Source organism: Eutrigla gurnardus, assembly GCF_963514095.1.
Source record: "Eutrigla gurnardus genome assembly, chromosome: 1".
In the NCBI taxonomy this organism is placed as follows: domain Eukaryota; kingdom Metazoa; phylum Chordata; class Actinopteri; order Perciformes; family Triglidae; genus Eutrigla; species Eutrigla gurnardus.
The window spans coordinates 7,348,801-7,362,428 of record NC_139915.1 but is presented as its reverse complement, the minus strand read 5'-3'; the positions used below and the strand labels follow the sequence as shown (position 1 = coordinate 7,362,428).

General features: G+C 40.4%; 1 protein-coding gene across 3 annotated transcripts; it reads left to right on the top strand.

Moving 5' to 3' along the window:
* Positions 1-275: 275 nt before the first annotated feature.
* On the top strand, positions 276-13,035 carry pnoca (prepronociceptin a). Of its 3 annotated transcripts, XM_084018827.1 has the most exons (4): positions 276-365; positions 9,384-9,517; positions 11,284-11,505; positions 11,542-13,035. In XM_084018827.1, the coding sequence occupies exons 2-4, from the start codon at positions 9,398-9,400 to the stop codon at positions 11,899-11,901; spliced, it is 702 nt and encodes a 233-aa protein (XP_083874953.1). In that variant the 5' UTR covers positions 276-365; positions 9,384-9,397; the 3' UTR covers positions 11,902-13,035. The 3 variants fall into 3 exon arrangements, with proteins under 3 accessions (XP_083874953.1, XP_083874951.1, XP_083874952.1); XM_084018825.1 differs by having other exon boundaries at positions 11,284-13,035; XM_084018826.1 differs by having other exon boundaries at positions 318-365; positions 9,387-9,517; positions 11,284-13,035.
* The last annotated feature ends 593 nt before the right edge of the window (positions 13,036-13,628 follow it).

The following is a 13,628-nucleotide window of genomic DNA, read 5'->3' as shown; positions in this document are numbered from 1 at the left end:
TTGTCTCCTTCTACTTTTTTCTCCCGTCATTGTCTCCCTCTTTTTCTCCTCTTTCACTTTTCTTCCTATCCTAACTCCTATCTTTCTCCCTCCCTACCTCACATCATGTCCCTGCTCTTCCCCATCTTCTTTCTCCTCCCTCCCCCTCTTTCTCTCTGTGATGAAAGAGGGGAGTTTTTAAAGAGAGCGAGAATCAGAGGAGGAGGTTGAAGGGGAGGGGTGGGTCCCTATAAGAGCGGCTGCCTCCAGCCTCCACGTAGCCAGAAAAACCACGCTGAGACCAAGGAAGGGAACGTATACGCTGACGAACTTCAATCTGCACCCGAGGGACCCCTACAGGCACCCACAATCTCACTCCAACACAGGTAAGAAGCAGAGAGGGAGGAAGATGGAGGAGAAAAAGAATTGGCTTGACCTTTGACCTTTTATACAGAACCCTTTGTATTTATATTTGTGGTTTAAGCAGGCATTTTGCTACATTTGTTTGTGGATTTACAGGCGGCATTTTTTTTATTATTGTAAAAAAAAAAGCCCTCTTATCGTCACACTTTCTATAAAGTGAGGGTAGAATTTTTTTCCAATGTTGGTAATGTCGCAGATTTAGAGAGCTCAATAAGTGACAACAATCCAAATATGAATTACATTTTAATACAAGTAGAGTTTCACAGGAAGGAAAACTCATGTTTGCTTTTTGTTTTTTTTTGCTTTTTCCATCCCTTTGAAGAGCACTATATTTCCCCCAATCATCGCTTATCTATCATTCACACCTGCTGTAGAGTCCTATTAATGTCACAGTTACAGCCATTGTGCCATCTGCTGTGACCTTCTGACCCTTGAAGTCCTCACGATTGAGTGCCTGTAATGACGCTGATCAGAGAGTTAGGCTTCATGTGACGTCAACGGACCAAGTGGGTTATGTCACAGCATCCTGCAGACTGTTACACCCCATAAGTTCTCCCCCAAGGTTAAATACTATGTGTGTGAATGGGCTAAAAGCATAAGGCAGCAGGGATGTACACACTACAGAGAGCATCAGGCTCTGAGGACTGCACATGCAGTTTGTTTTGTCAAGAGGAAAAGGTCACAAAGTGTATCCCGATTAGTCATTAATCGTTAAGTCCTGATTAACTGCCGCGCTCGGCTGGCCTTCCAAAAAGGGGAGCCTCGGCATAAAAGCCGCTGCACCATTCTGTTTAAGGCTGTAGCTTAAGGTAATTAAGGTGAGTGCACATAGATGACTCAGGGTGGGTTTTCTTGGGCTCACTTCATTAGAAGGTTATATTCAGGTATTTGCAAGGACTGAGACAATATTTGGATTTAGACTTAGACTTATCTTTATTGATCCCTTTGGGATGACTCCCGCAAGGAAAATTGGATTTCCAGCAGCTTAAAAAACTTACCGAAATAAATATACAAAGTAAACAATAAACAGTAAACCATAAACTCCTCGCTAAATATAGAAGGTAAACAAAAGACAGTAAACTTAGCTAAATATATTATATTATACAAGTAAAAAAATAAAAATAAGTTAAGTGTTAAGAACTGCATAGAGGATGGATATACATTTTAAAAGGATTTTTAAAGGAAATACCCTGCCAAATGATGAAGTATGGAAAATGACAAGATTTTAAAGGTTTTATTTATGGCAATCTATTATATATTAGAGAGCGATGGGTACCTCCCTGCGACCCTGAATACAGGATAAGCGGTAGACGATGGATGGGTGGATGGGTGCCTATAGACTGATTCCACTTTGATTTTGCTAAGGTGAAAAGGAACTTACTTGTAAATGCAGTGGTGTGGAACATCTCACAGAAGGGAGGCAAGACTACAGACAGTAATGTAAATGGATTTTATTGACACATATAAAGCATCTGGTTTATCTGGCTACTGACCCCCCCCCCTTCGAGTCTTTATGAGCCAAAACGCCTCTTATTCTTCCAAGGTTTGATTGTGGACTAAGTGTGATTGATTCAGATAGCCATCTTGAATGAATCCCATTGTTATAAATCCTTTGATCCTTTCCGTTGAACAGTGTACATATTGTTGCTATGTAATGATTTGGAATCAAGATTATGCAATTAAATAATAAGTATTATTAGGAGCATTTCTATTTCTGTGGTGTATTATATTATATCCTTTATGCCTTCGGGCATTTATGTATAAAACTCATTATTAAGTTTTCTGTTGTTATAGCTGTCAAAAAACGATTATAAAGTCTATCAACTTGATGTGCTGTCACCTTTTTCCCTCGCTGAATAATCAACATCGTGTGTTTGTTTAGCCTCAGGCTCACTTTTCATTTGACCTTGAAAGAAAAACTCCATAAACAAAGCCGCTGTTCACAATCAGCCACTAGTAAGCTGTCACATTAAAACAACCGCCGATGATAACAGATTTTAAAGAACACATGTCTGGATCTAATTATCTGAGTAATAAAAGCTTCTTGCCTGTCACAAAGAGGCTGTATAGCATTTCTGTATACAGGTTGCGTGAAACAAGGTAAATGTCTTCACTGAGGCTGTATGGAGGGAAGATATGACAGGGAATAAACCTCAGTCTGAATGGACATAGTGTGTTAAATGGAAGTTAACTGTTTGAAGTTTGGGAGTCATCATTTCTGCTGTGTGAAACGGTGACATGTAGCTGTTTTTAGGTAAATATACATCAGTAGATGGAGATATCAGACAGACCAGCTGTTGGTGATGAAGGTTCTGCGTTCATTGTGTTCCTGCGTATAGATGGCCCAACATAGATGAGGTGAGATATGATAAGGGAACTGACAGATGGGATTTCATCATCAGGTGTCTTTGAGGACAGAGGACAATTCTGGTTTTCCTTTATTTATGCCTCATGCAGCAGTGACGCCAGTTTGTATGGAGCAAAGTGATGAAGAGCTGGTAGTCAGGTGACATATATGAGCAGAACGGAAAAAAGAAATTTGCAACCAAGGACAAAGAAAAATCCATAGGGTGCGTGGTGTTAATTAACCTTAAACTTGAACAAAAAAAACACATTGACTGTACAAAACAGCAGGAATACGTCACCTCCCCATTTGCAGGACCGTGTCTCATCTCCTCAGTATCGGGCCCCTTCGAGGCCGGATGGAGAAAATTGAGGGAGGATAACTGGTGCAGGAACACAGGTCACACTGCTTCGTGCTGGTGTGTACAGCTCTGGCTGCACTGAACTGGCTGTGAATGTGGAGTGCAGTTAATCCAAGGATACAATGCTCATCACGCAGCAGGAATCCGTCCAGCCCTTTGTGCTGGCAGGATTTCTTCCTTGTCGTCCTCATTGTGCTCCTCTTCCTCCGTGCCTGGTTCCATATCAAAGGAGAACTGATTCTTGTCAAATGTAGTTGCACTGATTGAAATTGGTGGTGGCAGAGGTGAACGTTTTCTTTTGCTGTTGTTAATTACATGAATGTTCTGCGGCACAGGGAGAAAATTAAAGGGCAAAAGTCCTGGCCTTGCTTCAGGCTTTTGACGCAAAGACGTAATAGAGGGAACAGTGTGTGGCATTTAGGGGAATCAATAACATGGAATATAATCCATCCATCGTCGTCTACCGCTTATCCTGTATCAGGGTCGCGGGGCGCCAAATCAACCGCTGTAAGAAAGAAATCCCCTGCAGCCCAAAAAGCACTTCACCAGAGGTTGAAATCATAAACGTGACTGAAAGAATGATTCCTCTGTTATTATGAAATTTGAAAAACCGAGAAGAGTAAATGTTCTGGAACCTATGTGTGACATCATAGGCAACGAGGCCAGCAGGTGGAAAGAGGCACTTCCATGAAGTCATTAGCTAATATGAGTTGCATTGGTATTAGCCTCCGAGACATCAGGAGTTTCAGGCTGCAGGCAGCAAAGCCACTATGGCTGACAATCACATGAACAAGTAAAATACATTATAAAGAGTAATGCTATTGATTATGGTAATTAAAGAGGAGCTATACAGTTTGCATCTGGTTTAATTAACATGTTGAACTGTTCCAAATATCACAAAAGTAGCTTTTAGAAATGATGTAGCTCCAAGGCTCGTGGAGGTAACCAATTTGATACCAAAGTCAGAATAATGTAAGGTTTTCCCGTTTTTGCCATTCTGCCAACATTAGGTGAACGCAGAGGGCAAACCAATGAATGTCAAAAACATCAAATAAACACAAGGCATCACCTCATCTCAAAAACAGAAATAACAAAATGAGTGGGAAATGTGTTTGATGTGAGAGTGTGTGTGTGAGAGCACACCTCCCAACCATTAATCGACCCTAAGTGATTAGGTGCATTGAGAAGGGAAATTGATTTAGCTTAGCGTGTCTGCCTGTAATGGCTTCAGTATGTAATCTACTGCCACGTCACACAGAGTCTGACTGACATCCCGTAAAAGGTTTCTTCTGAAGGTTTCTTCTGCTGCAGTTATAAACAACCACTGCAGACTTGTGATCTGACACGACCACGACAGGGAGACAAGGAGCAAACCATAGGAAGTAATAGCCAGCGGAAGTAAAAGTGTACTATTACTGCCTTGGTCGATTTTTATGCTTTTTTACAATTATGTTCATGACATAGAGTTTAGTTTATGCTGCACAACGTGTGTGTGTGTGTGTGTGTGTGTGTGTGTATGACAGAGGGAGGAGGAGAGAAAGACCACAAGTGGGTGAGAATGAGACTCAAAGAGGCAGAAAGCAAAAAGTTAGAGCGACAAGGAGAGATAAACCAGTAGGTAGAGAGGGTATGTAGGCAGAAACCATTAATATATGGATTAGATGTGTGTTTAATCAACCTGATGGATGATATAAATCCTGAAATGTGTCACATCATTGACCATTTTGTCAGATAGCTATCAATATTAAAACAAAGAGCACAATGTATCTTGAGTGGGCCTGCGACAAGCTGTCGATCAAAGTGACTTTTCTGACAGCTAAAGCAGTCTGCCATCTGGCTCAAGGCAGAAGACTAAATAACATTTAATTACCTGTCAAACTGACTCATCAAGCAACAAAGCCAACATCACGAATACACTGTAATTATTCAATATTTCATTTGTTTTAATGAATATGCTGGCGCGCTCTCTTCTTTAAGGGTTGGAAGTTATTGTTCTCCAGTTTAGTTTTAAAATATCCAATTTAAAGCTACAGTTTATTAGGCCAGTTTGCAGCTGCACACATTACTTTGTGTATGGTGTATTTACTTAAGAAAATATTTAAATCATAAAACAAATCAGTGACTATTTTATTGCTGTAATTCTCAGATGCATTCAGGCGTTTTATCAAAGTCAATAGAGCAAAGCTTAATTTGCATTTGATACACACTGGGCCTGAACCACATTGTACTTTTAAATTAGTTTTTCATAAAAAGCACCCAACTTATCATTTCATGCTAACACCGTACCACAGAATGCAAATTAGCCACTTAAAAATATCTATTAGGGGAAATTATTAATATAAATATTAATAATATAATTATTTTTGCGCTATTCAAAATCGATATTATATAGAAAGCACCTACAAACACCCATAAAAGTTGCAGCCGAGGTGCACTGACGGCAATTTGACAATATTTTGGTTATTACATTGAAGTTATGTAATAATCTGCAGTCCGGCTTTTTGAAAATAAAGAAGCGCTGCAAGACGGATGTGCACTGCTCCTCTGTTCAACCATGTGTGAATAATCCGGCTTTAAGTCGCTCTTCGGGCTCAGAGTAATTTATTTTGTACTTCCTGTTCTTGATGAGAAAATGGCAATAATGGATAAAAATAACAGTGGAAACGGTTGACGACGCAGTGTGAGATGGTGGCGAGTTGTCGGATGACGGTTCTATGAATCAGACCAGAACATTTCTATGTTTCTGTAATTTTGACAGTCCTTATTCACGGTTGACTAAACTTCTTTAATCAACAACTCGAAAGATGTTTGACGATGTTATTTATTTTTTCCATTTAATCAGGGAAAAATCGTTGGACTTATACAGTTGCACGTCTAAAAACTTTCCAAGGAAACAGGATTCTGTCATTTCACTATTTGAAAACTATGTTTTACAAACCATGGACACTGTAGCTGCTCCTTTGGTAGCCTTGAATTGCTAAATTAGTCCAAATGTGATGTTTTCCAGGTAGTTAAACAGCTTGAATGGCACAATATCACCTGGTAACAGCCTGGATGGAAGATACTATGAGAGATATTCTATGGACAGGGGTTCCTTTAATCTGCATTATATATTATCTACTGGACTGTAAGACCTCCATCAGCGGCGCCTCAGACAGTAATGACTTAATCAACTGGTTTATTTAGTGGTTAATCACTTAATTAAAAGCAGAGTAATTGAGTTTTTCTCGGGAGACCCTGGCAGACGTCAGAAGACGGAGAAGAAGGAGGGGAGAGGAGGACTCCAGCGTTGGAGAGGTGCTGACCGCGGTGAAAATACAAGCGTAAAGGAAAAAAGTAACACACTCGTAGCCAGGATGCAAAAAATAACTTTGATTGATTTACAAACTTTTGGACATGACAGTCTTCTTCAAGGTACTGAGGGACAAAAACAGGCATTAGAAGAGGGAATAAGCCACAGGTGTGCTCAGTGGGGGGAGTGTACTTTACAGACAAGAGGACAGAAAATCAGATGCAGATGCGTGGGGACACATATCTGTCACATGTGACTGCTCAGGCTGGATGCATTCTGTGTTGGTGTGGACTTGGTTTGGAAATATCTGGAACGACTTGCTTTCAGCAGGAAAGAAAGAGTGAGCGACCAGCGATGCTCAACTTGGCCAAAGCAGTTAACCGTTCCCTGAAGTCGCCCCGCCCCTCATGTAGGATTTATGCTTCTCCTTAAACCTCCAACGACAGCTGTCGAATCATATTCTGTGATGCATGTTTATTCATGTTTCATAAAGTTGAGATCATTATGGAAAAAAACCTTCCTGGCAGGGGAAGGGAATTGTTGTGCCCCGTCTCAACCCTTTGCAGTGAGCATATAAACATGTATGTGACAATCTAGGGTTAGCTTTAAATCTTACATTTAAGGCATTCAGCAAAATCCTATTGCTTTTTGCCCACCACTTTCACCCGGACTGAAATATCTCAGCTATTACTGGATTGTTTGCTATGCCATTTGGTACACATATTACTTCGGGGGTCCCTTAAAGGTCCCATATCGTATAAGGTGAGATTTTCTTGTTTTTTATTTAATCATAAAGCAGGTCTGAAGGTACGTTCACACCAAACACAAAGCATATTTTCTGCGCATCGCTATTGCATACAAAGTTAATGCAAAGATGCGGATAGATGCACATTCACACCTGGCGGCATGGGCAGTATTTAAATACTGTGAAAGCATTGAAATGCTCAATCCATGGAGAAATACACAGCCTGTATTCAGTCTGATCATACAACTATACTAACATACAGACCGTTTCACCTGCAAATATTCTATAGTATATATATATATATATATTCTAAAGCATGCAAACATGCTCTAGTAGGAACCATAAATACAAGTATGAACCTGGAAATTAGCATAATAACTTATAACCTTTAACTTTTTGCATAACGCCATCATCAATGTCAATATTCTGAGGGTAAGCATGTATTTAACTTTTCTTGTTCCTCACTCATTACTGAAGGAAGGATCCATCATCTGTATGCGTTTGCATCTTCCAGCCACGTCTCAGTAGATAACAGAGATGAGGAGGTGGGAAGTCTCCTTCATGCATGATCCTTAATGATGGCGGCTGAGTTTTGGAAGCCAAGTCAGCCGAAGTCGTTGACAGGAGGTTGGAGACTGAGATGCAGTTTGGCCAAATGAACACACCCGAGCTGTTTGTCTAAATCTACTGCCATCTGCCAATCTTGCCCCACCCTTAGCTCCACCATGCTTCCACCATGCCGGCCTAAAATGACTCTTTTGTCCTTCATGACAAACCCATCCTCTTTCCTTTGGAACTAAAGAGGTTTATTCTTTGGACACTCGAACACTGATTAATTTTAATTAATTTCACAGAGCTGCTGTTTTAAGGGTAGTTGGAGATTTGAATGAGCTCCACCGCAATAACACTTTTATCTGTTTTTAATTATTCTATGTTCTATGTTTCGAAGAAATTATAAAGTGTTGTTTGATTGAAGAAAAAGTGAGAGTTACTCACGTCAGTAAAAAAGATAAAGACCACCTACAGCTAAAAGAGCAGTTTCGTAGTGTGTGTGTGTGTGTGTGTGTGTGTGTGTATTTGAGTGTGTCTACCAATGTACTGTATAGTGGGCATACACAGTGCGCCCAATAGGCATGTGTGAGAATGCATGTGTTTGTGGGTCTTAATGCTGTTTTGTGCACGCGAGTGAGCGAGCGGTTCATGGGCAGCAAACAATGACTCAGTTCGTTGCCAAAGGCATTAATTGAGTCATCAATTAAAGGAGTTAACGAGTTTGTTTAATGAGATGAAAACTCTGTTTGCGTTTCTGACGTCATACTCACCAGACTGTGCTGTTCCAACCAGAATAAAGTCAAACTGGTTTGCTTTTTGCTCTTTTTTTTTCTTGTACATATGTTATATCTGCTTTGCTCTCTGCCCTCCTGCGTTCCCCTTAGTCTCACTTCCTGTCCCCTATGATGCTTTTACTCTCATATTGCCCTCTATATGTCCCTCCTCTTCCCACTGTAGTGTCAGAAACCGGCATTTAAAGGAATACGATTGGTCAGAATAGCCCTTTTTTTACGGCAGAGATTTTGATTTGCAGCAGGAAAAGCACAGGTAAGACAAGGAAAAGCATGTTTATTTATTTATATGGCACCTTATCACAACCAAACGCCATTCAAAGGGCTTTATAAACAAAGAAAAATAGAAAGAAAGAAATCATTTTAAAATAACATAAATTAAAGCGCAGACACATTCTCTAAAAGATCAGACTAGTTTAAAACAAAATTTATACAATAATATTAGAATCCCATAAAACGGATTAATTGAAACAGAAGATTAAACAAACATACTTTTCCTGCAAAAATGTCTGCTTTGAAAAAAAAAGGTCTATTCCAGTCGGTATTCAGTTCAGAAGAAGCTCTTACAGGCAAACAGCTGCCTTTTCTACATCAAATATGTCATCAAACATCTCCAAAACTGTCTAATTTTGTATGTATATTTATCACATTTACAAATAGAAAATGGTATAACATCCTCATTCTGGGGCTTAACAAGGTGCTTCATGGTGCTCCTTACCGACCGACAACAGCTGTGCTAAATGACAGCATGTAGCATCCCAAGCCAGGGTACAAAACTACGGTGTTTCTTGCAGGAGATCGCTAAGATACACACACAGGAAAAATCGACAAATCCAATGTGTACAATGTATGGAATTGTCGGGCTGAACATGTGTGTTTGCTCTCTCCTTGTGCAGCAGACGGTGGGACCATGAAGACTGTGGTGGCTCTGCTGCTGCTCTGTCTGTGTGATCCTGGACAGAGTGACTGCCAGGCAGACTGCATGTCCTGCAGCAACATCCTGCCTAAACAGCTCAGTTTCAACACCATGGTGAGGAGTACACACACACACACACACACACACACACACACACACACACACACACACACACACACACACACACACACACACAGCACTTAAATTAAACCTCAACCAAATCCTACCTTACACCACGTCTTCACCCTAAACAATTAATGCTGATGTGCAATTGTCACCATTTTGTTCTCCCAATGTGACCGTGTAGGTAAAACACACTAAAGATTTAGAGAGTGGAGCTCTCATCCACAACAGAGGGAGAGTCCCCTGTGTCTGCTGGTGTTCAAAACTGAAATAAGTGGAAAACAAATCACGTTCTGAAATATTAGTTAACACTCCATCCATCCAAAACACTCAGCTTAGCTCACACGTCCCTCCACTGGGCTCTTTTAATTTGGTGATAAACCGCTCACCCTACCTTCCTATATTCATCCCGTCCTCCCGTCCTGACTCAACAAATTACCCTTTTGGCATTTGACTTTAAATTTGTTTTGGCTAATTGATTCCTGGGGATAGATGTGTGTTTCTCCTCTCGGTGCGTATGCCTGGTGGCTGTTTCTGTCTGGATAATGACATGTCTGCGTCTCCGACGTTTCGGAAAGGAGAACACACATTCAAATGCACATGTTAGTGTTGTTCATGTCAGGCACCTAGGTCTTATATATAAGAACCCCTAATTATCCTATTGAATTTGACATGTATTGCTTTGTAAGAGACAGGATATCTGAGGACAGTTGTAACTTGCATGCCATTTACTGACTTACTGCCCACTTTTAAGAATCCCTATCTTCTCCTGCTTGTTTTATTTCTCCCTTGTCCTTTATCTCCACCTCTCTTTCCTTGCTGCAAGGCATTTTATCTGTAAATCAATAAGGAACCAGAGCCTCCATGATTATCCTCAAAGCAATGTTATTTTCAAAGCAAAGGATTTAATGTGGTGTCAACCGTCACTCTTATTCTGACACATAAATTCCCTCTCATAATAACACAATCATGGCCATTGAACCATTGAAGTGGAAGATATAATAAACATGCAAATAATCCAACCAATCTCCTTCTGTCATATTGAATTTTGGATTCTCTGAGTTGAGGATGTTCCACTCAAACAACTCAGATACTTGGGGAATAATAACTGAGCAATATTGGTTTTTCTTCGGACAGAAATATTTGAATACAAGTGTAATTGAAAATCACTAATAAATAACAGCAGCATATAAAAACCTACCATTTTATTTGCCAACGTTTGCATCAGCTTTTGCATCAGACACTACCCCAGCTTGATTTAAAAAAAAAAAAGTATTTCACAAACCAAGTTTTCTTTGATTTTACCTTCTGGTAACAAGTCAAAGTGTCTGCATCCACCCTATAGCAACTTTTTACTTCACAATGAGATCGTTAACATGCTAATGTTGAGCAGGGATAATGTTCACAGTCTTAGTGTAGCGTGTTAGCTTGCTGGTAATTAGCATTCATCACAAAGTACTATGTACACTGATATAAATGTCGGTTTTGCAGATATTTGGTCATAATCAAAGTATTAATGGAAGTTAAGGGATTACATAAATCATTGCAATTCATATTTAGGAGAAAATGAATGTGTGAAGTGTCAAGGCAGCCCATTCAGTAGTTAAACAGTTAATTCTGATGGATGCAGATTGACTAACTCACCACCCGACACGCCTTCCCTGTCATCCCCAGAGCTAAGCTAAAGCCTGTCCATAGAGAGCTCTGTCTATTTCATGATATGGATGAACAAGATCTCTCGTCTTTGTCTGTGTCAGGTGTGTCTCACTGAGTGCGAAGACATCGTCTCCCCGGCCTTCTCCTGGGACTTCTGTCGTAAGTTACTGTCATTGCCAATTTCATCCCTTGCTGGTACCATGCGGAAACGATCTCAGGAGGAGGTGGAGGCCCTGTTCCCTGAAGAGGAGGAGCAGGCGGAGGGAGGTCTGTTGCTCCCCTTTGCACTGCAGAGGTACGATCACGTGACCCGGGCACTCGCGGTAGACCAGAGGGATGTGGGTGCCAAGGGCAGTCAGCTGAACACTGCCTACAATTCCCAGAACGCCCTGTCTCTTGAGGATGAGTATGAGGAGGAGGCGGGGCAGGAAGAAGGAGCTGCTGACATGGCAGCAAGAGGACAGGGGGACGTAGGGCTGGGTGTCTCCAAGAGGTTCGGCGGCTTCGTCAAAGGGAGGCACGGCTACAGGAAGCTGATGTCTCCAGGAAGATCTTACCAGAAGAGATACGGTGGCTTCATCGGCATCCGGAAGTCAGCCCGCAAGTGGAACAACCAAAAACGTTTCAGTGAGTTCCTGAAGCAGTATCTGGGGATGAGCGCGAAGGCCACTGAGTTCAACAGCGTGTCGGAGGACCTCACCCAACAGAATGAGGTTTAACGTATTCATCACACCTTAAAGCAACTGACATAAAACTATTTCCTGATGTGTTTCCACTGATCTTCATTTGTCTTTCAACAAAGAAATGTCAAACTTTAACCAGTGTCACCAAAGTTGACCTTTGGAATCTAAGTAACGTACCAAAAAGTGAAAAGCTTGTAATCTAAGATTCCCATTGGAGGCCTCTTTGTCTCAAGACATAAGTATTACCGTTTCTGTTTTCCATCCCTTTTAATTATGTTGCAAATAAACTGACAGACCGTCTTTTATACATTCTCAAGTAGCTGAACCCTCCAGTAGAAACCTCTTTGAAATAGCTTCTTCTGAGCTTTCGGCACCCCGAGTCATTCGGACCACCCATTCAGTGAATACCTACCCAAACCCTGATCCTCATCCGGCTTTGAAGGAAGCTCTCACTTAGGGAATTTTGGTAGTCACACAGTGATATGTGGTAAAATATAGGCATTATTTGACTGTTTAATGTCATCTGCTAGGTTATCATAAGTATTGCTTTACTGTTTCCCGGTATTATGTAGTATATTTTACCAATTAATCACTGTGCTGTCATCTGTAAAAAGTGTTAAATCTTACATTGAGGCCTATGGCTTTTGGGGGGGTCATAACTGTTGAAAGTGTGTAAGAAGTATACTACCATCTTGTGGCAAAATGCATAACTCAGTCTCTTTTGAGGGACAATGCCAGTGTTTTTTTTCATGTTTTGGCGTTATGGTCAGGGTGATGTCAGCAGTAATGTAAAGTATACTGTATGTGATTTATGGTAAATAAATGAAAACATGCAAAAACACAGCTAAAAGTCATTGATTGTGCCAAAACACACCTGAGACAGGCCTACGGAGGCAGGTTTCATGAAACTTTCTGATGTTATCTTCAAGCGAACATCATCTCAGACTGGCTCTTGTGTGTACAAATAATATTTCTTCTTTTTTTTGTTCTTCTTCAAACTGTAATGGTGTGAAATGTTGCCCATGAGAACTTGTAAATAGCTGAAATAAAACATGTCAATAAAAATAGTTTACTATTTCCTTCATGGCTTGCGATGCAGCAACTGATTCTGTGTCTTGAGGTTTTTTGTTCTGATTTTAGTAATGTTTTTGATTTTTGGGGGACTATGCTCTGTTATAAGCCATTGATAAGAACAATATTAGGGCTGCCAGGTTACTCATTTGGCTGGTGTTTCTTCTTTCTATTATGTAAGAAAGCATTTACAAATCTTGGTAATCAATTGATAAAAAACATATTCTTTCTCATGTTCTAATAAGCCATCAAGTCTGCAGTTTTAGTTCTTAATAAATCTTTAATAATCGGTTCTTTAACGCAGGGCTTCCCAAAATTTCTAAAAAGCAATTAAATATTAAACAAAACTTTATTGCCAATTTATAAACCCCTTACGTAATGTAATGATTCATTTGAAAATGTTACTGATTTAGGGAATTATATGAATAACCACGGAAAATGTGTTACTGTGTTACAAACATAATCCCAATACATTTGTGACTAAATTCAAACCTGGGTCCAGTCCCTCGCTCCAGCGGGCTTCTCCCGCCCCCTAGTGGTGTATGTGCGCAGCTGCAAATATTATATCTTGTATAGCCTATTGTATGCTATTCCAAAACGTATGTTAGGGCAATATTTTGAAGTATGTTAAATGTGGATTCTCCATTGATGGCATTCTTCAGTGTTGGTGGATGTATCCGATCTATTAAGTA